At 43.3% G+C, this 27,158-nt stretch overlaps 1 protein-coding gene across 3 annotated transcripts in view; it reads left to right on the forward strand.

Annotated features, from left to right (window-relative positions):
• SPAG6 (sperm associated antigen 6) overlaps nt 1–19,369 on the forward strand; it is a 51,655-nt gene extending 32,286 nt beyond the window's left edge. For 2 of the 3 annotated variants that reach the window (XM_025199703.1, XM_025199701.1), the window contains 7 exons: nt 1,044–1,249; nt 2,138–2,311; nt 4,686–4,838; nt 11,030–11,221; nt 12,187–12,303; nt 14,922–15,067; nt 18,186–19,369. In XM_025199703.1, the coding sequence (XP_025055488.1) occupies nt 1,044–1,249; nt 2,138–2,311; nt 4,686–4,838; nt 11,030–11,221; nt 12,187–12,303; nt 14,922–15,067; nt 18,186–18,252 (1,055 nt within the window). In that variant the 3' untranslated portion in view covers nt 18,253–19,369. The remainder of the gene's footprint in view (nt 1–1,043; nt 1,250–2,137; nt 2,312–4,685; nt 4,839–11,029; nt 11,222–12,186; nt 12,304–14,921; nt 15,068–18,185) is intronic. The other variant, XM_025199702.1, reaches the window with a different exon arrangement.
• The last annotated feature ends 7,789 nt before the right edge of the window (nt 19,370–27,158 follow it).

Genomic DNA, 27,158 nt, shown 5'->3' on the forward strand with positions numbered 1-27,158 from the left:
TATGCAATCTCTTTCTTAATATGAAAAGCTTTTATTGATGGATAGTAAATTAAAAGCTAAATTAGGTCCTTGAAATACAATAGCCATATGTTGCCATGGTGCTGTAAGCCAAGTTAAATGTTAAAGATAAGAATGGATGTGCATAGCAAGAAGACATAGAAAAGCCTTATTTTAAGAATCTAATAGGTCATTTGAATTTAATGCAATTGTATCCATTTTCAACATCTTAAAATAGCATAGCTTGGCTGTCACGTAATTTTTGTTCTTGTTATCCAATAATTTCTTATTTCAGTATTGTGATTAATGTCAAATATAGCAGAGGGCTAATATATTTCTAATAATGTAATTCTTGAATACGTCAGCTAATCATGTTTTTTGAATTAAGATGCAGTTAGCTACTGAACTCAAACAGGATGACACACAATACTTCTCAGTTAACTAAATATACATTATAACATTTGTATTTAAAGTCATCAAAATGTTATTTTTTCAAATGCATGACAGCACATCCTAATTTTGCTCTGGTAACAAATCAAGTTGCATTTTCAATTAATTGTGTAAAAAAAATATTTTAAAAAAATGTATATAGCTCTATATGATATAACCATGTTATACTTACATAAACAGGACAAAATACTGTCTAATTAGGGTGGTTGGTAAAAATTTGGTACTTTGGCTTTCTCTGTTGTTGTTAGCCGTGCATAAAATGCTTGCCTATTGATCAGTGCAGAATAACCAGGGCTTAAACAGCTGACATCTGCTTACTTTAAAAAAAACCCCCACACAGAATAACAAACCATCTCAGCCTAATCTACCTCAAATGTGTGCATGTAAATGGGGGTCCATCTATTGACCTGTATTCTTTTCAGTTGTGGATTGGTCCACATGGTTTATGAAACCAGGAGGGCTGATTTGAAATGCAGATGTCGAGACAGTGAAGTACTCCCTCCCCTTTTTTCTTTGCTGTATCTGTCAGGGTGAAAAATGGCTTGCACAAGGGTCAGTCACCCATACTCACTTAATTACTTTTCTTGGACCTACAGAACTGTCACAGGCTGTGGTGGACGCAGGAGCTGTTCCTCTTTTAGTACTCTGCATCCTGGAGCCAGAAATTGCTTTGAAAAGGATTGCTGCTTCAGCCCTCAGTGATATTTCAAAGCATTCTCCAGAGTTAGCACAGACGGTAGTAGATGCAGGGGCTATTGCCCACTTAGCTCAGATGATCCTGAACCCTGATGCTAAACTGAAGGTACTTTTAAAAATATTTTTTTCCAAATTGTACTAGGCATTATTTGTTACTAAGTCCGGACCATTGATACATATATTTATTTTTCAGAAGGGATTGTTTAAGCCTTAACAAAATATAGCTATGCAATTAACAAAGAGTGCTGACTGTTTTGTATGTGGTTATCATATGTATAGGAGCACTAACTCTTCAGAAAGGAACAGTTAAAAACTAGTCTTTTAAATTAATAACACTTGTTTACTAGACCAGCATTGCTTAGAGAAGATCATGTAGCAATATTTTAAAGAATAAATTCAGTACTCTACATAAACCCGTCAGTTTACTTAAAACATTTGTTAGATGTGGGTGATCTAGTTCCGAGGAAATCAAGTTATACATTTCTCATTATATTATGAAAACATTTTAATTTAACAATGTATTTGAGAACACATTAAATCTCTGATTAAAACAGGTCTTGTTTAAGATTTTATATTTATAGTCTAGTTCACAAAAATATATTTCTATTTCTGTGTGCAGTTTTACTGTCTTATTTTAATAGCCTTAAGTAAGACAAATACTACTATTAATGAATATATCTAAGCACTTAGATGGAAATTTGTAGGATTTTTTTGTAGACTTTATTTTCTTTTAAATTGTAGTATTAAATTAGCATTTCTTTTATAAGCAAACTTGAATGGCATAAGCAAATAAAAACTTTTATTTGGGAACTAGTGAAAACTCTCAGTTATTAGATGGATACGTTAATTGACGCAGTGAATTGTATAGTAGCTATGACTATGTATTTTCTGGTTTTGCTTTGTTTTTCTTGATGTAACATTTTGTGTACATGATGAGCATGGGTTGCAGGGTGTTTGCATAGCATTCATTTACAAACCAATTTTTGTTTACCAGCGTCAGGTGCTTTCAGCTCTAAGCCAAATAGCAAAGCATTCTGTGGATCTTGCAGAAATGGTGGTTGAAGCAGAAATTTTCCCAGTTGTACTCACATGCCTGAAGGACTCGGATGAATATGTTAAGAAAAATGCTGCAACTTTAATTAGAGAGATAGCAAAGCATACGCCTGAGGTAAAACCTTGAAAATGCAAATACAAGGTCACATCATTAGATTTTACACTTTAAATAAAATAGAGTATTATTCTGTCATTTCCTTTCAGAAAGGGAGGGCAAAAAGCACTATCAGGTTTCCGTTGGAAAAATATGGAAATGTTGGCTCATGTTCTGAGATGTGAATTGAATAAGAATTGGATTAGAAAAGAAGGAGCAATATATTTACTTAGCTTTTATTTACCAGCAGGTGTCAGTGCAGTGAATGGATATTATGTTAACAATATCATCTGCCCCAAATATTAAAAATCCTAAATCAAGCCCTCCCTCCCCCAAATCATGAGACTGACTTAAAAATCATGTGATTTAAGAACAATATTACATTTAGTATGTTTCAAAATTTTCTTGGGGATCATCAAGCCTTTAGGTCATATTTTAATGGTTTTCCCCAAAACTGTGATGACTAGAATTTTTTTTAAATAGCAGTTTTGATTCTCACATAATCACATGAGTCTATGAATTAGGGTTTGAAAGAAACAAAATAAATATTTCCAGACTTGTTATTAAGTCATGAGAGTTGGCAACACCACATTGTAGCTTTCTAGAGACATGGGAGGTGTTTGCCAAGAAAAGTATGAACTGAATAGGTTAAGCTTATAAATATTTATATGGACTTGGATCCTTCAGAGCATAAAATTTGCATAAAAGCTTTTTAAAATGTGATGCTCTAATGTAATAAAAACTATTTAACATTAAAATGTGTCTATTTATGGAAGCCAATATTGCCAACCTCAGTCATACAAAAATTGTGTAAGTGAATTTAAAATCACAAGAGACATAAATCTGAGGTCTTTTTCCCTGCCTTCTGGCCTTTGAGCCTTTTGGTTACACCTGGGTCACATTTTTTTGCTTCTTTCTGTGCCCAGAAGGCTTAAGATCTTACTTTAAAAAAAAAAAGAAAACTTGAGATTCTCAACTCCAGGAGTCACAGCTAGAAGCAAAAGGTCAAGACTTAAGATAACATTTTGATAGTTTAGCAATACTGGGTTCCTTTGTGAATGATTGCAACAACTTGCTCTAAGTAGGCTTTAAAAAGCCTCCTAATGAATCTCACTCACATTAGAAAGTAATAATCTACATGTTTGACTTCAGAATGATGGATATTGAGCCAGATTTATCTTCCAGTAACTCTACCAAAGAAACATGTCTTACAGTAGAGATAAATCCTCCCCACTGACTTTTCTGGAAAAGCCAGATATGACAGTCTCATGAGGAAGTTGTCCCCATTGTCCCTCATTGTGCAGATACAATGGGATTGGTGCAGGGGTCAGAATGTGGGGAGTTGATGCATGTCCCCAACCCCCTCTGAGCTGTGGAGTGCATCTCCACAGGAGTCCCCTGCATCTGTATTCTCATGCTTATTGTGGTGAAAAAAGGCGAAAGAGGCTGTAGTAGCAGTCCTGGAGTGACGCTGCTGCTGCCCTACAACCTGAGGGGAGGAGGGTTCTCCTTTCCCTCTCTCATCTGCTCCAGGATTTGAGCCTAACTGACTGCATCCAAAAGCCCTGTAAAGAGCTCATATTTTTAAAGTAATAATTTTAAAGGTTGACTAACTAGCTGTTGCATTAATAATAATAGTCCTGTGTTTTAAACATTTTAGAACTTCAAGGCAAACACGGACAAGTTTAAAAAATGTTTATGTACTGCTTTGGGAAATCTGAAGAAAACTTAAATGCAGAGGAAAATACCATTCATGCAAACAGAATTGATTTAATCTTTAGGCACTGATAATGTCAGAAAACCTTGCAAATGCTGTTCTCAAAGTAATGTTAGAAATTATATCATTTGGAAAAAATGTAAATGAGAGTTTAATCTCTGGTATGCATTAGGATCCTAGGCCTGCCTGGTTATAACTTACACCAAGACTGCTCAGAAAAAAATTACATGCACCTATTTTAAGGCTTCTTTTCACTGCCAGAATGGTGTAGTTGGGATTTAGTTTAAAATAATCTGGTTCTATATGTAAATTTCTACAAGTCATTAACATTTTAAGCTTTCATTTTTGTAGTTCTTGAGTAAATAGTAATAGAGTTTGGAATACAAAAGTCTATAACATTTAAAAAACAGCTTTCCTTGCAGTAAAGTTAATAGAAAATAGTAGCTAATGGCCACATGAATGTTTTGCTAGAATTTTTTATACCCATAAGGCCAAATAATGTACCTGATTAATTATTTTACTCCAGTTTTACACTAGTATAATTTGATTAGCAACAGTAGTATTGTGCCTGTTTATAAAAACAGAAGTGATACATTTAAAGATTGATGGAATATATTATTTTATGCTTATAGCTACTCTACAGTGTTTAATCACTCTAGTTCATCTTTTTATTTCCAGCTTTCACAGCTTATAGTTAATGCAGGAGGAATTGCTGCTGTGATTGATTGTATTGGCAACTGCAAAGGAAATGTCAGGCTGCCTGGCATCATGATGCTCGGTTATGTAGCAGCTCATTCAGAGAACCTGGCAATGGCAGTGATCATCTCCAAGGTTAGCTCTTCCTTTGTTTTCTTCCCATAACCATTACAATGAGATTCTGAGGAGACACCAATTAATAGACCCCACAGACTTCTGGATAGAGTGGTATAGTTCTGTTTTGTGTGTTCCTTGATCCTGATCCTGCTAACATTTTGGCTTGTGCATGACATTAAGCATGGGAATAACTCCCCTGACATCAACATCTGGGTCTTTAGTTGTAGTTAAATATTTATAAAGGGATAATTTTGGAGGAAACAGTAAATCTAGAAAAATATTCTATTTCACATTTGGCAGTACTGTTGCACTTACACTGCTAACTAAAGGTAGTCATTCCTTTCTATAATTTATAAACAGATGCCTATTTCATTACATATTGTTAATGTATTATTTGTACCTTTATAAAAAATAACCCAAAGTACAAATATTTTTTTTTAATGTATAGTTTTGATACATAATGATATATTCAGTTATGAGGGCATCTTTTGTAATATTACTCATTCTCTCTGACATGACAGTCTGGTAAAATGGAGTCCTTGATGAGTTATTGCTTTCATAAATATAACTATGGATTAATTTGCTAGCATAATTTTCAACAGATGTGAGGTCTTTCCGCGTTGCACTAGTATACACAGGAAAAATAAATTAATGAATTTGTATGGCTTGTTTCTGAATGTTTGTGGCCATAATGCAGTAGTCCCTTTTTAAACAAGGATCCTTAAACATGCAGATCCTTAATTAATACCAGCATATCTACAGTGCCATAGCTATGGTACACTTAAAACTAAAATTCTCATGCTTACACCAAAGCTTAGTTCCTGAAACACAGTGTTGTTTGATGCAGTCATGCAAATTCTTGATGAGATAACTTGATGTTTGTAAATTTTGAGATGGGAGAGGAATTACCATATAAACAAGAGGCAGTAGAAGAATCGTCTATGTTTTTTAAAGATAATGGAGACTAACATGACATTCTGATGTGGAAAATATTAACAACACAAAAGGCAGGACTATGGAAAGGATCTAAGTGAAGATTCCAGCTTCTACATGTGTGGCCATAATCTGCATGTGTTAGTCATTCTTTGATTTACTATGTAAAAAAGAAAAAAAAAAACAACATTTCTATTAAGAAAAAATAGAATCAGTGTCAAATAATAATCATGCAGAAAAGGTAGAAGTCTTCAATAACTATTTAATGTTTTCCATTTGGAAAACAGGATTAGGTGTTTATGTCACATGAGGATATGTACTCTCCAGTCCATTAATAACTAAAGAGTATGTTAAACATCTGATAGAAATATATTTCTAAATCAGCAGGCCTGAATAGCTCACACCCAAGAGTCCTTAAGGAACTGGCTAAAGAGACCTGTGGCAAGAGAAATTTTTTATAAATCTTGCACTACTGAAGAAAATGCAAAAGACTGAAAGCCTGCATGATTTGTGTCCATATCTAAAAGAGAAAAAGCAATAGCCCCAAATAACTGTAAGCCAGTTAGCTCAATTTCAATCTTGGGCAAAATAAAGTAGAAACTGATGTGGGATTCAATAATAAAGAATTAACTTAATGTGGATTTATGTAAAATGTGATTTCATCCTTTGAAGCAATTACAAATTTGACTGATAAAAATAACTGTAGATTGAATAGATTTGATATGGCCTGTTACTTAGCAGTAGATGACAATTTGAAAACATTGACGCTCTACGGTATCAATAGAGCACACATTACCTGGGGAAACAATTGACTAGTGGATATTTTTAAAAAAAGTCATTAGTGGACAGTCATCACCAAATGAGGGATTCCTAGTGGGGCTCCAAAATAATTTTTTGTAATATTATTAGTCACTGTCTGAAATGATGTGGCATTCAGGCAGGTAAAGCCCTTGATGGGAGGTTTAGACCTATGGTATAGTAAACAATGATCTGGAAGTAAATATGAAGTCACTGCTTTTAAAATTTGCAGATGATGCAAAATTGTTGGAATGGTAAATAATCATATGGACAGGGCAATGTGCACTGTTTGGTAGAACAGATCCATTTAAAGATCCCAGTTACACATTTTGAAACAAGTAATGCAGGTTGTGCCTGCAGAAAGAGTCTGTATCCTGGAGAGCAGTGATTCTGAAAAGTTTGTATAGATCATAGCAGACAAATCTCGTGAGGTTCAATAAGAATAAGTACAAAGTCCTGCACTTAGGACAGAACAATCCCATGCACCAGTACAGGCTAGGGACTGACTGTCTGGGCAGCAGCTCTGCAGAAAAGGACCTGGGGGTTACAGTGGACAATAAGCTGAATATAAGCCAGCAGCATACCCTTGTTGCAAAGAAGGCTAATGGCATATTGGGCTGCATTGGTAGGAGTTTTGCCAGCAGGTCATGCAAAGTGATTATGCCCCTCTGTTCAGCACTGGTGAGGCCACATCTGGAGTACTGTGCTCAGTTTTGGGCCTCCCACTACAGAAAGGATGTGGACAAATTGGAGAGAGTCCAGTGGAGGGCAACAAAAATGGTTAGAGGGCTGGGACACATGACTTCTGAGGAAAGACTGAGGGTACTGGAGACGAGAAGTCTGGAAACAAGAAAACTGAGAGGGGATTTAATATCAACCTTTAACTACTTTGAAGGATGGTTCCAAAGAGGATGGAGCTAGACGAGGGCGGGCAGATCAGACCTGCAGCAGACTCCATTTCCCAGCAGCCCCTGTTGCTGTGGCTGGTTTCCATGGAGACCCCAGTGGCGGTGGCAGTGTGATAGCATGGGGCCAGGGTTTCTATGGAGACTGGTCCCAGCAGTGCTGGCAGGGCATGTAGCTTGACAGAGAGTAGCTCCAGGGCTGGGATCTTGCAGTGGTGACATTGTGGTCCGGAGCCAGGGTAGACCCATGATCTGCTGCCCGCATACCCCAGGGAGGGGTGTGCAGGCAGCAGATGATGGCTCTGCCCTGGCTCTAGACCATACTGTCACCACTGCAAGATCCCAGCCCCAGCCCCAGAGCAGCTTCCCTCCCAATTGTGTGCCCTGCCAGCACTGATGGGGCCGGTCTCCATGGAAATCCTGGCCTCGCCCTGTAACAGCGCTGCCCCTACTGGAGTCTCCATGGCAACCAGCAATGCGGGCAGGGGCTGCTGGGAAATGGAGTCTGGCTGTCAGCCAGATCTGCCGTTTTGCCCATCACTGAGCTAGACTGTTCTCAGTGGTGGCAGATGACAGAACAAGGAGCAATGGTCGCAAGTTGCAGCAAGCGAAGTTCAGGTTAGGTATTAGAAAGAACTTTCTCACTAGAAGGGTAGTAAAACACTAGAACAGGTGACCCAGAGATGGTGTTGACTCTCCATCCTTGGAGATTTTTAAGACCTGGCTAGACAAAGCTTTGGCTGAGATGATCCAGTTGGGGATGGTCCTGCTTTGAGCAGGGGGTCGGACTAGATGACCTCCTGAGGTCCCTTCCAACTCTAATTTTCTATGATTCTATCCACATTTTAAAACAATGTTTGAAAAGTTGGACACTATTCAGAAAAAAAATACACAATAATTGAAGGGCTGGAGAAAGTGACTTGCATTCAAGTACTGGCACAACTTAATCTGTTTATTTTATCAAAAGAAGATTGGGCAGTGACTTGATTACAGCACATCAGTATCTTTCTGGAGAGAAAATCCCAGCTACAAAAGAGCTCTTTTATCTAGCAGAGAAAAGTATAACAAGAACTAACTGCAAAAAGCTGAAGTTGGAGAAGTTCAAATAAAAAATTACAAAGTTTTCCACAATGAGGGTAGAACTTTTGTAACATACTACCAAGGGAGTGCTGGTTTCTTTCTCTTTTAAAGTCTTTAGATCAAGACTAGCTACTTTTCTGCAAGTTATGCTGTTGTCAGACACAAATTATTGGTGTCAATGCAAGGGTAACCAGGTAAAATTTAATGGCTGGATTGTATGATCTAGGGATCAGTCCCCTTCTGGCTTTAAACTGTATTCCTTTTCATAGTTTTACAAAGAAACACTAGAGACCTTAGAATTTTAGGGCATCTGTATATGTGCTCCGGGGAGAGAGGGGCGCTTTAATTGGAGCAGCTCTGAGAGCCTTTCTAACTAAAGCACCTGCAGCGTATTGTGTATTCAGTGTCTTGCACTTCAAAATGGCGACAGCTTTAACTAAAGCTTGTTCAATGAGCTTTAGTTAAAGCACCCCTGTTGCCATTTTGAAGTGTGGGGATGCTGAATACACAAGCCATGGAGGCTGTTGGAGTACACTAATTACTACGCTCCAGTAGACTCAATTAATTGAGTGTGTTCCAACACACTGTAATTACAGTGCATCGGACTAACATCCCCATGTCTACGGGCACCCTCAGTGTTTGATGAAATTTAGAGTTCTACTTTCAGTTGCAACCTGAATTACTTTATCTTCTCACTGACGCCTTTGAAGTAGTTGATGTGTTGGCTCAAAACTACCCTCAGACTCAGTGAAGATGGCAGATTTAATATTCTTACTTTGGCCAGCCTTATACATGGTTTTCTTTTGGTTTTTTAAGTTCTTGCTGTTCATATAATTGTCTTAGAAAAATGACAAGCCCATTGTGTGTTCATCTATAGCAGGGGTGGGCAATTATTTTAGGTGGAGGGCTGCTTAACGAGGTTTGGTGAGGTTTCAAGGGCCACATGGGTAGCCCCGCCCCTTGACAGTTGCCCCGCCTCTTGGTCACCATCTTGGGACTGGAAGTTCCACCCCGAATCCCTGACTTTTGCCACTGGAAGTTGCTTCCCTTGTCCCATGGAAATACTCCTTTTAGGAGCGGGGGTTGCCATCTTAGAACCAGAAAAAAAACTAAATCATACACTAAAAGTCAAACATCTACTATAACACATTTAAATTGTATTACATTTTATTATTACAAAAATAAATATTATTAAAATTTTTTTGTCATGATTTGTGTTTTCATAGTGTATATAGAGATGACTGCATAATAACTCAAAATAAATTTTTAGTCTGTATATTTTGTTGGAAGGTGTGGTTAGGGGTATGTGTGTGGGGCAGTTGTGAGGGGGTGTGGCTGTGTGTCTGGGGCATAGGTTATGTTGAAGGGTTGTGTATATGTGGGGAGAGGGTGTGGGTGTGTGGTGTTTGTGGGATGTGAGGCAGGATGGGGGATGTAGGAACTATCCCCACACTCTCCCCATGGCCTGCAGCCCCAGCAGGCGGTGGCAGTGGCAGCAGTAGGCAAGGGTGCTCGGGGTGCTGGTGCCTGGCGCAGGCGCTGGTGCCCAGCAGTGTGCGGCTCCAGCCACTGCTGCACATCATGGCGAGAGGCGTAGCCCCCACTGGGTCACTTCTATCACTGGTGCTCCCTGCCATGCATGCACAACCCCCACATTTGTGTGGCACGGGAGGGAAGTTCCATGCACTGGAGCCCACTGCCTCCCCTGCCCTGGGACCTGTAACGGGAGCACCAGCAATAGAGTTGGCCTGGCAGGGGCTGTGCCCCTTGTCACAATGTGCAGTGCTGGCCAGAACCATGTGCCACCAGGCACTAGCACCTGTGCTGGGCATGAGTGCCCTGAGCACTCCTGCCTGCTGCTGCCCCTGCCACCACCTGCTAGGGCTGCGCACCATGGAGCAAGTGAATGTGTGTGTGTGGGGGGGGGGGTCCTCACACCTCCCCTACCTTCCCTCACACCCACACCCTGCCCACCCAAACTCCATGCCAGCCTTAGCCTCATGCTCTGTGCTCCTGTCCAGCTGCAGCTCTGCTTGTGTCCCTACCCCACCACTTTCCTATCTGCTGCCCAAAGTGAGTGGGACACTGGGAGAGCTGAGCAGGTCTCCTGGTGTCTGCAGCAGTGGCAGCAGCAGCCCTGCCCAGAAGCTGTGTGCTGGCCAGGCCAGGCCCTTTTGCCCATGGGAGTGGGAGCAAGATGCAGTAGAGTATGTTGTGGGGTTCTGTATACATGGGCGCCTCACTCCGACCCTTGTGGATGGAAGGGCTGGGCAGGGTACAATTCGTTGGTGGCTGTCATGGGCCAGATGGAAGTGCTTAGTGGGCCGGATTTGGCCTGTGGGCCATATTTTGCCTGCCCCAACCTATAGCTTATTTTAGCCAGAAAAATTTGAACAGAGAAATAAGCTTTTTCTGATAACCAGTATCATCAGTACAAAGTCTTTGAGTCCTACTCTAGATTCATAATGTGTGTACTTTTGAATAATGTTACAGGGGGTGCCACAGCTGTCTATCTGCTTGTCAGAAGAACAAGAAGATCACATTAAGGCAGCAGCTGCTTGGGCCTTGGGACAGATTGGAAGACATACTCCAGAGCATGCACGTGCTGTTGCAGTAATAAATGTATTACCAGTGCTGCTTTCCCTGTACATGGAAACAGAAAGTTCAGAAGATCTCCAAGTGAAAGTATGTGTATTCACTATGTCTGAAATACGTATTTCTTTTCATTATCATGTGTAAGTCCTTCAGTGCTACAGAGTATTATTTTTATTGATCTTCAACATGATTATTGCTTCTAGTAAATGAACTCTTTCTAATAGAGTATTCTTTCTTTGTACATATGGGCCTTTCTTATAACGTAGAGCTGCTGTCAGCATGAAAGAAGTTTGCATTTTTTACTGGCTTGAAAAAAATCACTCTCAGGAGTAAACAACAGTTCCTATTTATGGCCATCCTTGCATTTCTGCCGGGGTGGCAGTCACAGCTTGCCTGTCAGAATTTGTTCAAGTATACTTTTGTGAGACATTACATGAACTGACAGGAGAGTCAGCTGGAATGTAACTGGTTCCAGATATGTTAAGTTAGAAGACCACTTCTACATAGTCATTTTTAGTGGCTACCAAAAAATAAAGGCCAATATTCTCTGAACCGACCGTCCTTCATGATGAGGTCATTGATCTCTGTGGTAGCCAGCACAGTGCCGTGTCATGCAGGAGTCAAACTCGTTGGAATAATGTGCTTTTCTTGCCTGGGTGGCAGAGCATTGTGCTGCCTAGCCTGACCTGCTCTAAAATGTCATTTAAAAATGTGTTTTGGCTTAATTTGCTTATCACGTGACAGTGTTTTAGTTTACAGAAGGACCTCCCCCTGCTTCCACTGTAGTCAATGGAAAATTGCTATCACTCTAACTGTAGGCAACGTGACAGGAATACGATACAACGAGGGTTTTGAGGTTTAATAAGCCAGAGCCAAAAATGGATTCTTCGTTACTTGATAGAAAATCTTAATTTTGATTCCAAAAAAATGCTCTTTTGAGATAACTGATAAATAACAAATTGATAAGACTTCAGACTCCAGGAATTGGGGTCATGAATTGAAGCTGTTGTTACATTGATATTTTACTATAGACACTTTGGTTCATATTTCAACAGACTAAAAAGGCCTTAAAAAACATCCTGCAGAAATGTACATATTTGCCAGCACTTGAACCCTTGCTGCATGATGCTCCTCCCAATATTTTGAAATATGTCATTGGGCAGTTTAGTAAGGTAAGAAAGTCTCTTTACAGTGAATGATCAGATTGCCTGTCTTTCATTTGGATAGCGTGCTGCTGGCATCCAAGTGTGAAGTATTCTTAAACCAATCTGGATGTTTTTTGCAGAGAATGGGGAAGCCTTACAGTGTTTTGCATTTTATTAACCTAGTACCCAAACTGGACCAATCTGCTCATCTACCTGATGAAAGCTGAATAAAGCTGTTTCTGGAGCCTGTCATTGTTAATCCTAAATTGGGATAAAGCAGTTGTTCTTAAGCAAGACACTCTGCTCCTCCCCTGGCTCTAGGATTAGCCCTATGTAGAGAACCTGTACTAAGTTATTGCATCATTTGAATCACACCGGGTGTGTCTATATGTACACTTTAATGCACAGTAGCCTATTTTAATGTGCATTAGAGTGTTATGGCAAAAACTGTGCTAATGTGCTAATGCACAGTAAAATTAGGCTACTGCACATTGAACATCACTACAAAAGAATGTGCTTTTGCTATTGTGCATTAGGGCAGCCTAATGTGAATTTAGTTACTACCTTACATTAGTGATACTAAATTTAATGCACAGTAGCAAAACCACATTAATGAACATGTAGGTGCACCCACTGAAGCCCTGTTTTAGGCCTCAGCACAGGAGTGATTTAAATCAACTAAAAATACTTCAAAGTAAAATTTTATCCACTCTGTTTAGCAGTAAGTGCCAGATTTTCTTAGTGATATGTTCCTTCTGGAAATGGCCGGATGAAGCACTCTGATATTATCCAGTGCAGACTACCACAAACATAGAAGTGCTGCTGTTTATACTCCTGTTACTACATTTAGCTTTATTCTGGCCTTCTTGCTAAATCTATACAAAGATTGCAAATTTATTCAAATGCTAACACTGTTTTGCTTATGTAGACTGACCAGAGCTAGTTAGGAAGTGAATGCATAGTAGCTAGTTACCAGTTGTAGACATTTTTATGAAAGCCATTTCTAAAGCTGTAAATGGCTTGGCACGCTATGTTGGTAAGCATGTTGGCTCCTCATACATTGCATTAAGCAAACTATACTTGGGGACTTTTGACATCCCAACATATATATTTAAAATAAAGTTCTTTGCAGTAAATACATTTGCCTCTCCTGTGCCATGACTTAGAAATTTTCTCTCCTTGGACATTAGGAATATTTCTTCCATTAGCTCAGTTATAGCTGAGTAAAAGTCATGTTTTCTAAACTGTACTTTATTATGGAAAAGTGTGCACACTTAGGACTGGGCTATACCATTTAAATACCTCCCTGAGAGGAGTCTTTGTATCATCGTGCTTCCTCTTTGGAGGCTGGGGGAGGAGATTGAGCTTCAAAAGTGCAGAATCTCTCTAAGGCTTCTTTTGCACAAGAGGAAAGTGTGTCCTGCTTTCCTATCCAGTTCTGGAAGTCAGCATGTCAGGGGGACCAGTGAGATGAGCCATGGTCCCTTTTATGTAGTTTTTGCCTCTTGGAGGCATGTGGAAGACCAAGTCCCTGCAATTCTCAAAGTGAAGGGATTCCAGTTGCTCCTGTCTCTTCCTGTATGATGGATAGGCCAGTTTGATGTTTAATCATTGCTGGTAGAATGTGAATTAAATGTACGATGGGTAGAAAGGAGTGTTGGTTGTAGCTGTGTTGGTCTAAGAACATAGGCAGACAAGATTTACTTTAGCTTCTTTTTTACCTTGGAGAACTCATAATATCTGCAGTCTCCCATTGCCTGAAGAAGGGTCTTTGTGTCTGAAAGCTTGCAAAGAACTTTTCCACAACTATTTAGTCAGTCTAATAAAGATATCACATCTACCCAAAGAACTGTGCCTGCCTGATGCGTAGAAAGTTTATTGCCCAGGATCCTCTGCTGGAGAGATCTGTATTATCAATGCCATTTGGAAGGCTGTAAAATCCATCTACCTATCATTTGTTTCCCATCACTTTTGTGATTTGTGATTTTGAATTCTTCCTTTATGTGAAACAGAGAGAGAGGCCTACCATTGCTACAGAGAATTGTGGGATTAAATAGCCAGAAATTTAAGACTTGTTGATAAGCAGCATCCTAAGTCTACTTATTTACTTGCGAGTATTGTCAATATTATTTGCCTGAAATAAACCGTAGATCGTTAGAATTACCTAAAATCTGCTGTACAATTAAACAGCATGAACCAAAATAAAAGACTGAATAACTCAATGATAGTGGGGCAGGTGTTGTTATTATTCCTTGTTAGTATTCTGTTGTTATTACTCTGTTAAATTTTCCTTATTGCCTTTGTAGAAATCATTTTAAAATAGTAGTTACACAAAGAGTGTGAAATAAGCAGGTCAATATTTTGTATTATTTACACTATTATGTCTTAAATCTACATCTCAGTCTGTGTTGCAGACAAAGAGAACTAAGTCATGATTTAACTGTCCCTATGTAATCAACAGCAAACTTAAAACGTAACAGTTGTTTCAGGAGAGGCTACATCTCTGAATATTGACTGTAATTCTGTTTGATCTCATTCTCCATGTCTATAGTGTCCAATTTTTTTTAATATTAAAGCTTTGCAGCACAGAGACTCCTTTAAGAGAAAAAGGGTCACACTTTTACTATGCACTTCATTATTTGCAGGTGCTACCACATGATAGCAAAGCCCGACGTCTCTTTGTAACAAGTGGTGGACTTAAAAAGGTTCAAGAGATAAAAGCTGAGCCTGGGTCACTTCTTCAAGAGTACATCAACACTATTAACAACTGCTACCCAGAGGAAATTGTAAGGTGAGGAAAATGAAATCCTAACAATTCATAGTTATAACCTTCTTAGATGGTTTTTAAAGCAGTAGCACAAAATGGGATTTCAAATGTAATTTAAGGTATGGGTGAATTCTCTTTTTAAAATAATAACTTTTGGTTGCAAGTGCCAAATAGTAGCATGACCAGAAAAATCAGGCAGGTATTTTCTTGTCTTCATGAACACTATCTCTTTGCAGTTGTTTTTCAAGGTTAAATTTACCCTTTCAAAGCCCAATCCTTGGGTTTCTATATGGAATTAAGTAGGAGTTGGGGGTGGGTATTTGTTACATAGAATCCAGGTAATAATGGATCCTGCGATGTTTTGTGGTTTCCCCCACACTCCTCTGATTTAGTATGTTCAGAGGCTGCTCTGAAATGTTCTCCAGTGCAGGAGTAGAATCCTGATTTTTCTTGCCCAAATGGAAGTTGTGAAGCTGCATAACTGATGTTTTTGGCACGGAAACAGAGTTTAGGATCCTATTCCATGTATGGTGTGGATGTATAAGCATCCCCACGGCTGCTAAGCATGCTTAATAGTATGTGCCCTGGCTGGGCAGGTAAACAGCCTCTGAAGCCCACCTGGGAGAACATAAGCCACAAAATTGTAGACTGGCAGTAAGCCATAATTAGTGGGTGTTAAATGTCAGAGGAAGAGGGCCCTTTGAAGTTTTAGTTTTATAAGCTTGTAGTTAGGGCATTCGCTCAGGAAGCAGGAGACCCAGTTCTAGGTCTCCCTCACTCATAGGTAGCTCAAAACTACATGTTTGTGTCTTTCCAGCATGGTGCTCTAACCACAAGTTAGGCATTATCTAGTACCGTACCAGCCCTCCTTATAAATCTGGCCCCCTGTGCGGTCAAGAGAGTGAGCTATGTGGAGCCCAAAGGGAAAAGATCAAGCTAGGGGGTGTGCAGAATAGTGAATTGAAGGCTGCCCTCAAAGGGAAGGAGCCCTGGGCTCTATTCTCCAGTGGGGTAGAAACTTACCCATTATTATCCCTCCCTTTTATTCAGTGGGGTATGGAAGGTACAGTGGCTTAGCTGCAAGGGGTGGGCTGGAGAAGCTTCAGGAATAATACATGACCTTTTGGCTAGGTCAAGGTGGTAGAAAGTTAGGGAACCAAAGGTTCAAGCCCTTTTTGGGTGAAAGGAGCATAGCTGGGTCTCCTGCTTCCTGCATGAATATCTTACTTGGGCTGAAATAGAGGAAGGCTCCCTCCTTTGTCTTCTGTTTTTTACTCAGTTACAGTCCTTCCCTTACGCTTATATGAGGGGTTGGGGTGGGGTGCATTTGGAGCCTTGTATTTGGCCAGAGGGCAGCCTACTGTGCATGGTCAGTAGCCACATGGGCACACACTGTACACAGAATAGGATTAGAAACTGCAGAAGTGCCAAAGATGGTTACACAGCTGCATAACTGCCATTTGGGTAAGTGAGATAGGATTTTGCCCAAAGTGCACATACTTCTTGCATGGTTGCTGAGCCCGCAGCTGCCCCTCCTCCAACATAATTGTGAGGCTTAAATCTTATATAAAGGGGCCAAGCACCAGCTGTCTGGACCAAGATGAACTTTGCCCTTAATGAAAAAGGAACCCTATTGAATAACTTACACTTAAAATGTCACCAGTCTTAAATTGTAATAATTTGAGATATGTCCTCTTGGATTCTAGGTATCCATTTACCAGTACTTAATTCCATCAACACGTTTAAAAAGATGTTGCGCTCCTGCTTCCCCTCTGCTGATTCTCTGCAGCTGCATAATCCGTTTTAATTACTGTTAACACTGTTTGTTATCTAATAGCTGCTGCTAACTAGAAGTTGCACAAAACAAAGACCTGTATGTTTTCACAAGGGGAAGAGTCAGTGACTGCCAACTGTTAAATTGGTGTATTTTCAGGCTACGAAGGTATCGATACAGACAAAAAGACAAGGCCTCTTTATATGTAAACTTGCTGGCCATAACTCATGTTTCCCTGTGTTGGAAAATGTAAAGAATGAAATAAGTGGAGTGATAAGAAAAATGACCCCTTTGCATAATAGAACTGCAGTGGTTCTGTGGCTAAATGATCCTGGTTGAATTTGTGCATTAGAATTGCTGTTTCAGCTTGCCTGCTTGTAGACTCAGGAACAAAGCACTCAATCAATATACATTTGGAAAGTTATCTTTTTAAACCAGAAAACCAAAAATGTATTTTTAAAAATATTTTTACAAATTTTAAATCTGCAGAAAATATAAGGAATAAGGAGAATTGAAACCCCATACATGGTAGCTTTGGGGATTTCTGTTTGAAAATTTTCAGGCATGTATTACATGGAAGCTTGCTCCTCTCTCCTTATATCCTGCTCATCTCAAACACTAAACTGACAAAACTAATCCTGTGTAGATCTTTAGAAGTGTACTTCAGTTTGTGCTTTTAAGAAAACAAAGTGATAAGCCTCAGATATTATATTGATGGGTAAGGCATAAGAACATGGGATACACATCAAAGCAAAAACATTTGCCATCCTCCAACTGGTCTGTTAAAGCTGATCACAAGGCAGCTGGTCACAATGATTAATAAGTATCTATTGACTGATGTCCATTGTTCATTTGATATAGAAATAATTTCCTTGTAATAAAACATGGCTATTAGTTCAATATTATTTTATTTAACATTGCCATTGCTTTAGTTTTTAGTGCACACTCTTGCATTTCACTGGCAACAGTAGACCATTATCCTGTGACAACCTACAGTTCTGAATGTAAAACTCGTGTTTTGCATGAAGGACCAAAGAGTTTTACAAGAACTCGATCTCCAGCAGCTCCATTGAAGATAGTGCTGTTGGGTGCTGAGTCTTCTTGACATTCTGACCCCAGCAGAACACACCACTTTTGAAAATCTGATCCTGTGGATCTGAATAAGTAACATTCACATCCATTTTGCACAGATACAAAGTTATTACATGAGAAAGCAGGCCCTTACAGTATTTCAATTCCCTGAGGTATATTCAAAATTTAACAGTAGAGATTTTTTTCTATCAACACATGACACATTAATAGAGTTTTAGCATTTAGTATACTGCATGTTTCCCTGTCTTATACACAGACAAAATGTTTCTCTTTCAGGTATTATTCTCCTGGATATTCTGAAGCACTTCTGGAAAGGGTGGAAAATTATCAACCTGTTCTATAAACTCTTCATTTTTTCTGTTATTAAAAGCCTTATTTCACATTTGTACTTTTATGACATTGCAAATACAATTTTGAAACTCTTGCCAGATTCTAAAATGCTCACCTTTCTGAACTATTAATCACTGTTATAAATCTTTTGTCATTTTGAAGAAATAATCTTGACACCCTGAGGTAAGTTTAGAAAAGAGATTCAGAAAATAGATTCTTCAAGTCAAGTGTTCATTTTTTCCAAAATCCATATCTTGTAGGGTGCTGAGGACTTTTAGGATGTTCTTGTGAATTTTCTTTAACACCTGTGTAGTCTAGCAAGCTGTATTTTATTAATTATAAAATCATTGCTTTCCAAATTTTGCTCCTTCCTTTTTTTCTCTTTCCTCACTCATCAATGTATCACCACCCAAGAGTGGTAGTTTGTGACACACAGGCTAGGTACAAACATTCAAAAAGATTGAGGAGGAATTGATTTAAGTTCTGTGGTTTTCTGTAAGCAGTGTAGTTTAGATCGGTAGTGAACAGAACACGTATTTGCCCTTTGGTTGAGGGGGGGATCTTATACTGGGTTCTGCCATTTTTAAACCAGTCTGTGTGCGTTGAACCTCTATTCTGGTTCTGTTATGGGTATAGACCAGTTTTGTGTGCTGAACTTATGTTCTGTTATAGCTATAGTGTGGTTTCCAATTGCTCATGTCAGTAAAAGTGGAATGTTTGTACCTGGTCACAAACTCTGCAGAATCAGTCCTTATCCTTTACTTCCTCACAGAGAGTAAATGGAACCAGGCTTTGCCCCTCTGCCCCCCTCCAGCATTGGAACAATTACTCCCTCTGTGCCTTTATATACAGTTTAAAGCATCATCTGTCAGGGACAACTTTGCTTTTTTATTCTGTAGTCTGTGTTCTGTTCTGAAATGTTCCCAACTCACTTTGGAAAGCAACAGGCTATTTCTGCAATGACATTTGAGGTCTGAAGATGTCTGCACCTCTACACTTACAGCAAGGCTATCCTGATCCACTGTAATTAGAGTGGTAATTACTGCACTCCAGCAGATTCCAGCATCATGTGTATCAGCATTCTCACACTGAAAAATGGTGGTGGGGGTGCTTTAACTAAAGCTTGTTTGATGAGCTTTGGTTAAAGCACTCCCAGCACCATTTTTCAGTGTGGGAACACTGATATCCATGACACTCCGGGCATTTTAATTAGAGTGGAGGGATGAGACTCTCAGAGCCACTCTAATTAAAGTGGACTCCCTCGCCCTGGTGCATACACACACACTCCTAAGAACACATGTTTAAATGCCCTTGGGACCTAAAATAGACAAGCCATTAGATCTGACCACGATATAAGGGCCATATTCTGCCTTGTTTGGTGGAGGCAGCATGGTGAATGAGGGATGCTAGCTATTGCATCCTGTACAGGAGTCCTGCAGGTCAAGGCAAGATTTCTCATGAAGGCAACGCATCATACTCACATCTTTGATTCTCTGAGAAGGGAGAGAGTGAGCAACCAGCAAAAACTTCCTGCAAGTGCACCAGGGACTATCGCCTGTAAGGTCTTGCAATAATCAGAGCACTTTTAACCTAGCTGAAGATAGTGAGAGCACCAAGGGTATTCAGCATCTGCTCAGTCACAAGTGACACAGGCAGACTCTGCATGTGGTATGTGACAGATCAGGGAGGGGACATGCAGCACAGCAGCAGATAAGACAAGAAGCATACAGCAAAGTAGAAGATCAAACAGAGAGCACAGGGTAGGATACAGAAACCAGAGCAGCAGACTGGGTAGCAGAATGGTATTGGAGTGGCACTTAGTGCAGGTACAGGGCTAATTTGGTGCACACATGCAAAAAAAGTTAGCTTTCACTGTGCTGCACCCAGGAGCCCACAAGACTGGTGCCAAGAATAATGTCTGTAAGGTACTCAGTACCTTAAAAAAGAAATTAGGGGTACTGTTCTCAGTGATTTAAGTGGGAGAAGTTGAGGTTTTTTCAGTGCTTGGAGACTATCAGTATTCTGTGGAATTGGGTCCAAAGAACTCTGGAGCCTAGATAGGATGCCCGTCATTGCAGATCAGATCCACTTGGATATGACCCACTCACTGGAGCAGTTTGGAAAGATTTTACCCTGTTATGTGGTATGAAAAGACAAGTAGTGTAACAAAGGCAGCGGAACAACCTAAGTGCCAGCCTGGGGTGGGAAACTGGCAAAAATAGCAGCAGCTGCTGTGCTGCTTGCCTGATTGTTGGCAATGCAGCAACTGAAGCTGCACCCCTCCCCCCTCCCTCTGTGCCCATGTTGCCCAGAGTGCTCAAGCACCCAGTTACATCTCTGGAAAATACTCTTAATTTCTATTTACCCTTCTTGTATATCAATGCAGCACAGGGCAGCAGTTGCCCTTTAGTATTCATTAACTTACCTGGAATTGTCTTTTGTTGTTCTTTTTGTATTACTGTGTTCCTCCTTGTTAACATGTGATGTTTTCTTTCAAAGAATATAACCATTGTTTCTGGAATAGAATGCTGAAACATTTGCAACTGTAAGGGAAGATGGAGTTTAAGAACCCCTGCAGGAAAAATAAGGTTTTTGACATAAATAAAATGTGTCAAATGAACTTTTTCCCTTCCTTAAATATGTTAAATGACTAAGTTTATAAAACAGGTATAATCTTTTCCAGGACTTATAAAACAGGAGCAAAGCTTCACTGTAGTTGGAAATGATTTAGAGCGGGCTTCTTCTGCTGAATTCTAAATTACAGTACTATGTTCTTTTATACTTGTCAGCATCTTTTTTAGCAGTTCAGAAAAATATCTCTGGGCTATCTAATGTAGAGGCCTAATTCTGCAAATGGCTGAATGCTGCAATGAGGTGTTGAGTGCTGTCAACTTCTAAAGTGCCTTGCAGTTATGTAGCCCTAACTGAAATGGAAACAGAACAGGTCCGTGAATTCAGATGTTAAACCATTTTATAAACTGTACCAGCTGGGTTCTTTCTTTAGCCACACCAGAATAAAAACACACTAAAAAGGCTTGGAGCTTCATACATTTTAATCAAAGTGCATTTTTCTTTTGGCTTAATATTCTGCCATTATTAATGCTAAGGAAAAACTTCAGATCTTGCAAACAATTACTGTAAGGCTGTATACATTTTCTTATGCATACAGGGACACTTAGTACATTAAACTCTATAGAATCCCCACCGGGATAATGTAGAATAAATTAATTAAACCAGCAAACATAAAGGGACCCACAGTATGTATTTTCTTTCAGGAAAGAAAATGTCCTATCACACCCTTTAACTTAGGGGTTTTCAACCTTTTTTAACAAGTGTACCCCTTCTGTCTCAAAGTTTCAGCTTATGCATCCCTTCATATTTTTTTGCACACCACTACAGCTGCCCCAGGAACTGCGTGATGCCATGTGCCTGCTGCCATGGGGCTGCGCTGTGCCCCTTGCCTACCTGGTGGTGGGATGCACATGGTGTTGCAGCGGTAGCTGTAGTGGGGTGCAATGTGCAGTGCACAGTGGCAGCCGCCTCTGCCCCACACACAGATCGGGGGGTGGATGCACATGCTCCTGTGCCTCTGCTGGGGTGTGCACAGTGGCAGGAACTCGGCAGCCCTGAACGAGTCTCCTGGGCTCCGACCCAGCACTCGGCCCAGCCAGGGCCCCATTCACCCCAGACCCTGCCCCTGCTTGTGCCCTGCTCCCTCTCTCACTGTGGGGCCCTCAATATGCCCCCTATGCCCCTTCCTCCTCCCTTCCCCCCACAGATGTACCTTCTGGGGCAGGTATGGAGTTGACAACCACTGCCTTAACTGATATATTGTATATTTCCCAGGGATCCCATGTGGTTATAGTTTGGGATCTAAACACATAGGCCACAGAGTTTTAAACCTTTCTAATATCGTAGAAAATCCCAGGGTAGTGTCAAATCCTGGCATGTTGCTACAATGAAGAGGAATGATGATGCTCAGCAGTAAAGTGTCAAAGTCTACACGTGTTGGTATTAGGGTGGAGTAAATTAATTAACTTCACTGTAAGATAGTAGTGTTGGGGACTACTATCTTATGGTGGAGTCATTAAGTGTGATTAAACACATGTGTAGACAGTGTCAGCCTTTGTACACATGCATGTGCCCTGCACTGTAGCACATGCAGTTGTATAAGCAGCAAAATGCACATCAGTGCTGAGAAAATGGCAGCAGCACGCTTTTGAAATTAAACACCTCAGAGGGGCTTTAGTTCAAAAGTGCACTGCTGCCATTTTCTGTGTGCTGATGCACATTTCATCACTTATACAATTGCATGTGGTGCAGTGCAGTTCACATCAGCTTGTGTGCAGAGCAGACTCGATTAATTGAGTCTGCTTCATAGTGACGGATCTCCGGTGCATCATGGGATGAAAATATGTGTATAGATGCCCTGTGTGCCTGGTCAGGCCAGCCAGTGTGGGGCCAGACCCCTGGCTCCTGTCAGCCCCTCAGCCACTTGAAACTGCCACCTGGAGCCTGGGGCTGACCCCCGCTCCTCTCCCCCCTCCCATGTCCCCTGCCAAACTGAGGCTGCTCCACCCTGGCTCAAATTGCTGCAGTCCTTGGCACACATGTAGACACTACAGTTGGGAACAGTTGACTCCAAATCAAATTTCTTTGGAGTTTATTGTATTGCATTAATTTCATGTGTCATTGCACCCTGGTTGCATCTACATGAGATGCTTACTGCACAGTAGTAACAAGCTCCTTAGTACTTCGCAGCAGTACTTGGTTATGCAAGTACTAAATGACTGTGCTGTAACAACTTGCTGTGTCTGGGCACTGTGTATGTCTGGTTGGGATGGATCACATCCATCAGCATGGACTGCAGGCACAGTGAGATGGCCTTCGCTACCACCTTGTAGTCCATGCAGAGGAGGGACGTGGGACGCCAATTCCTTAGGTTGTGGGGGATCTCCCTTCTTTGACAGGAGGCTCAGCACAGCCCTCCCACTTCCCTCGGATTTGGCTCAGACCACAGCAAGGTCTGGGCCGAGGACGTCCCAGAAAGCCCGGTAGAATTCTGAGGTCAGCCTGTCGATGCCCGGAGCCTTGTTGCCAGGCAGAGGGCAGAGGGCAGCTGAAAACTCAGCCAGAGTGAGAGGAGCTTCCAGCCAGTCCCAGTCACCCATGCTGAGCTGCAGGAGTCCCTCCCACAGGGTCTGACAGGCCTTGGTGCATCTTGCCTGGATCCGTGACGGGGGTGGGGGGTGCCATATTTCTTGTAGAAGAACAGGGCAGGGGGCCCTGGAGAGGAGGCCCCCTGCCTCATCTCCAGGGCATAGAAGAAACAGGAGCTGCAGTCCATCTGCTGAAGGAGCTGGATGCACAAGTGGACAAATGTATCGCAGGTGCGGTGGTCATCCAGAGCATGAAGATCTTCCTGCCTCTCCCAACACTCTCCGCAGAAGGACGGGTTGGTTGGGTCGCTGGCCAGGTGCCTCTCCAGCTCTAACACTTCCTGCTCTAGCTACTCCCAGGCCACCCACCTCTGCCGGGTGTGCCCCTGAGTAGCCACGGCAAAAAAGCCAGATGCGTGCCTTCCTCACATCCCACCGTCTCCAAGCCAAGGCAAAAGCTGCCTGTTGCTCCTGCCAAGCCAGCCAGAACTCCTGAAAATCCTCCCTGAAGCCCATATCCTTCAGCAGGCTGGCATTGAGATGCCAGTAGACCGACCCTGGACGCCCAGGTCCCAGCATGGCCTGGGCTCAGACAAAGTGGTGATCGCTGAAAGGGGTCAGCCAGATGCCAGAGGAGTGGGCCCAGGCAAAGTGCGGCAAAGAGATATAAACTCAGTCTAACTGGGAGAGGCATCTGCTCCTCCCCCACCCTCACATAAGTGAAGGCAGGGGGTTCAGTGGGGTGACAGGCATGCCAGATGTCCACCAGGGAGTAGTCCATCAGGATCTCCCTGAGTACGCCGATGGCGGCCTGGTTCCACTCCTTGCCTGACTGGTCTCATGCACCTATGGTGACGTTAAAGTCCCCGCCGAGAACCAGGCATTTGCGAGAGTTGAGGGTGCTGATGTATGTGGCTGCCTGGTGGAAGAAATCTGCCAACTCCAGATCCTTCACAGGGGCATACACATTCAGAAGGTTCAGGACCAGCCCCCACACCTGGACCCGGAGGTGCAGCAGGCAGCCTGGCACCACCTCAGCATCCTGGAGAACCTCCAGCTGCAGACCTGGGGGAGAACAGGGTGGCCACCCCAGATGAGGTGCCTGAGAGGTGACTAAAAAAAGAACCTGCCTCCCCACTCCAGCGGGCAAGTTGGTTCATCGGCTGGAGTCATCAGGGTTTCCTGGAAGAATACCATGGGGTACCCCCACCTTCTGAAGGAAGGAGACCCTTCAGAGACCCTTCCTGCAGCTGTGGATGTTGAGGGTCGTGATTTTAAATGACCGCATGGCTGAGGGGGGTGCAGTAGACAGTTCAACAGGGGCCTCACGCATCTCAACACCTGGTGTGGGGCTTGCTGGTTTGTGTAGTGCCCTCCCATACGCATAGAGGGCATCTATGAAACTGCAGGCCTGCCTATAGATCTAGGTGTTGCAGATTTTGGGCCCCTTGCCTTCCCCTACCAGTGCCCTTACAGTGGCAAGGATGCTGTCAAAATCTCCCTTGCTGGTGGACGGCTGGGTGTAGTCATGGTCAAGAAATGCAAGTAGCTCATCCCTGGAGACCACTGGGACTGAGAGGTCTGCAGGCTCCATGGAACCTGCTGGTTCTTGGCCATCTTCCTCCTGGTCCTGGAGCTCAGAGGGCTCTTCCAGCACCATCTGAACCCCCCCAGTCCGCTAAGAGCCCAGACTCTGGTTGGGATTAAGAGAGTTCTGCAGCCCCCTGGGACAGGGGTGGGGGCAAAGGTGGGGGTGGGGGCTCTTTCACAAAATGGTGGGGTAGAGCTAGAGCCCTGGGGGGTCTGTGTAGGGTCCCTGATGAGATCAGCCCATTGATTAGGGGACCCTATGAGAACCCCCTCTGGTGCAGGACTATGGCATGCGGTTTTTCTGGGAGGGGGAGGGAAGAGACCCACGAGGCACTGGGGTGGCTCTGGCGACTGCCTCAGGGTCCTGGGAAAGGGGACCTCCTCCCTCAGAACTCACCGGGGTGAGCCCCAGGGCCTCTGTATCCCCTAAATCAGAGGGAGGAGGCTCTGCCACCAGGTCTTCCTTTGAGCAGGCCTCAGCCTTGGCACCTGTGGTTTCAGGGGGTAGGCCTTGGGCAGCGCAGAATGAAGGGCTTCCCCCATGGGCTCCTGTTCAGGACTAACTAGCAGTCCCGAAACCTCCTCTGTGGGGATCACCCCTTTGATCTTTCCTGGGGGTGGGGTGTCAGGCACAGCTGGGGAGGCCCCTGGAGGCTGGGCTGCTCCTTCCCCCCATGTGGTGGTCTTGGGAGGAAGAGAGGAGTCCTCCATGTCAGAGGGCTCCAGCTGTGCCCGGGCCTTCCTCTTGCCTTTACGCCCAGAGAGGACCTGCATCCACTCAGCCATGGGGTGGTCCTCAGGTGGACAGGCTCCAGCAAGAGAAGGCGAGGGTTGGGGAGGGTGGGGAAGCCACAATGGGGGTATAACTAGGGGCAGGGGGGCCCTTCTCCCTCTCTTCCCCCCAGTTGCTGGTGCCCTCCCTGGGACTCCACTAGATTTGGTTGAGGGGCAGAGTCTCATGAGCTCATGGGTGGGCTTGTAGTTGCGGCTGGGGTGCCAGGCAGGGTAGGGCACCGGTGGTAGGGGCACTCTTTTTTCCAGTGGGACCCGCAGATGCCCTCCCCTCCTGACCCATGGGGCACTCATGGTGAGAGTGCCCTAGGGCACGGCACCGGAAGCACCACAGGTCCCCCAGTGTATAGAAAATCCTCACCAGGGCCCCTGATAAGGAATTGCCAGGCACCCCTCAGCCTCCAGCCACGCTTCCGCCACCAGCTGGATTATGACTGGGTGACAGAAAGAGTGCATGTGGCAGAGGCCAGGGTCTCGGCACCCCAGTGAGAGGGCCACCACCAGGGAGATAACTCTCCCCAGGGTTTGGAGCTGGGGGAGCAGGGCCCAATTAGGGATATAGGGAGGGATGGAGCCAAGGACCACCCTGGTCCCCAGCTCTTCTAGAGGCTCAAGGGGGACATAGTTGCCCTCCACCACAAGCCCCCTCTCCACTGCCTTTTGTGCAGTAGCCTCCGAGGCAAGGAAAAAGACCCCCTTGCCATGAAAGTGGGAGGCTGCCATGATCTTGGGGGCCCCCACTACCCAAGCCAGGGCCTGCACCCAGGTCTTAAAGTGCAGGTTCTTCCACTTAGGCAGTTGGCACTTCACCCCATGCCTGTGGGTGAATGCCAGAAAGGGGGCCCCACTGCCCAAACTGGAAGGGCCAGCGGTGGAGGGTCCAGGCCCCCTGGCTTCAGGTCTCCCTGCAGCTGCCTGCCCAAGGGGCCATTTTGGTGGGGCCTGAGCTAGGGCCAGGGACAGGCTGAGTGGGCTTGCTGGCTGGTGTAGTGCACCTGGTCCCCTCAGGTGCTGGTGGTCTAGGTTTCAGGGCAGGGCCCTTGCCCTTCCCACCCCCAGCTGTGGAAGAGGCTGAAAAGGAGCCCTTCCCACTGCCCTTGCCCTTGATCCCTGATGATGAGAGAGGGGGCTTGGGAACCCCTCCGGGAGGGAGGGGCCTGTTGGCTCCCTACCAGAGTCCCACCTGCCCCTGCAGTGGAGGTTGCAGGCTTCTCCACCCCTGGAGGAGGTTGGTTGGATTCTGCCTCCAGGGTGGAGGCTGCAGGGGCATGCATCCCCTTGGGGGCTTGGCTGGGATCCACCCCGATAGTGGAGGCTGTGGAAAGCTCGGTGGGGGGGGCAGATGTGCCTCCCCCCCCCCCGAGGGTCCCGCCCCCGC

This window comes from Alligator sinensis, unplaced genomic scaffold (genome assembly GCF_000455745.1).
Source record: "Alligator sinensis unplaced genomic scaffold, ASM45574v1 scaffold221_1, whole genome shotgun sequence".
In the NCBI taxonomy this organism is placed as follows: domain Eukaryota; kingdom Metazoa; phylum Chordata; order Crocodylia; family Alligatoridae; genus Alligator; species Alligator sinensis.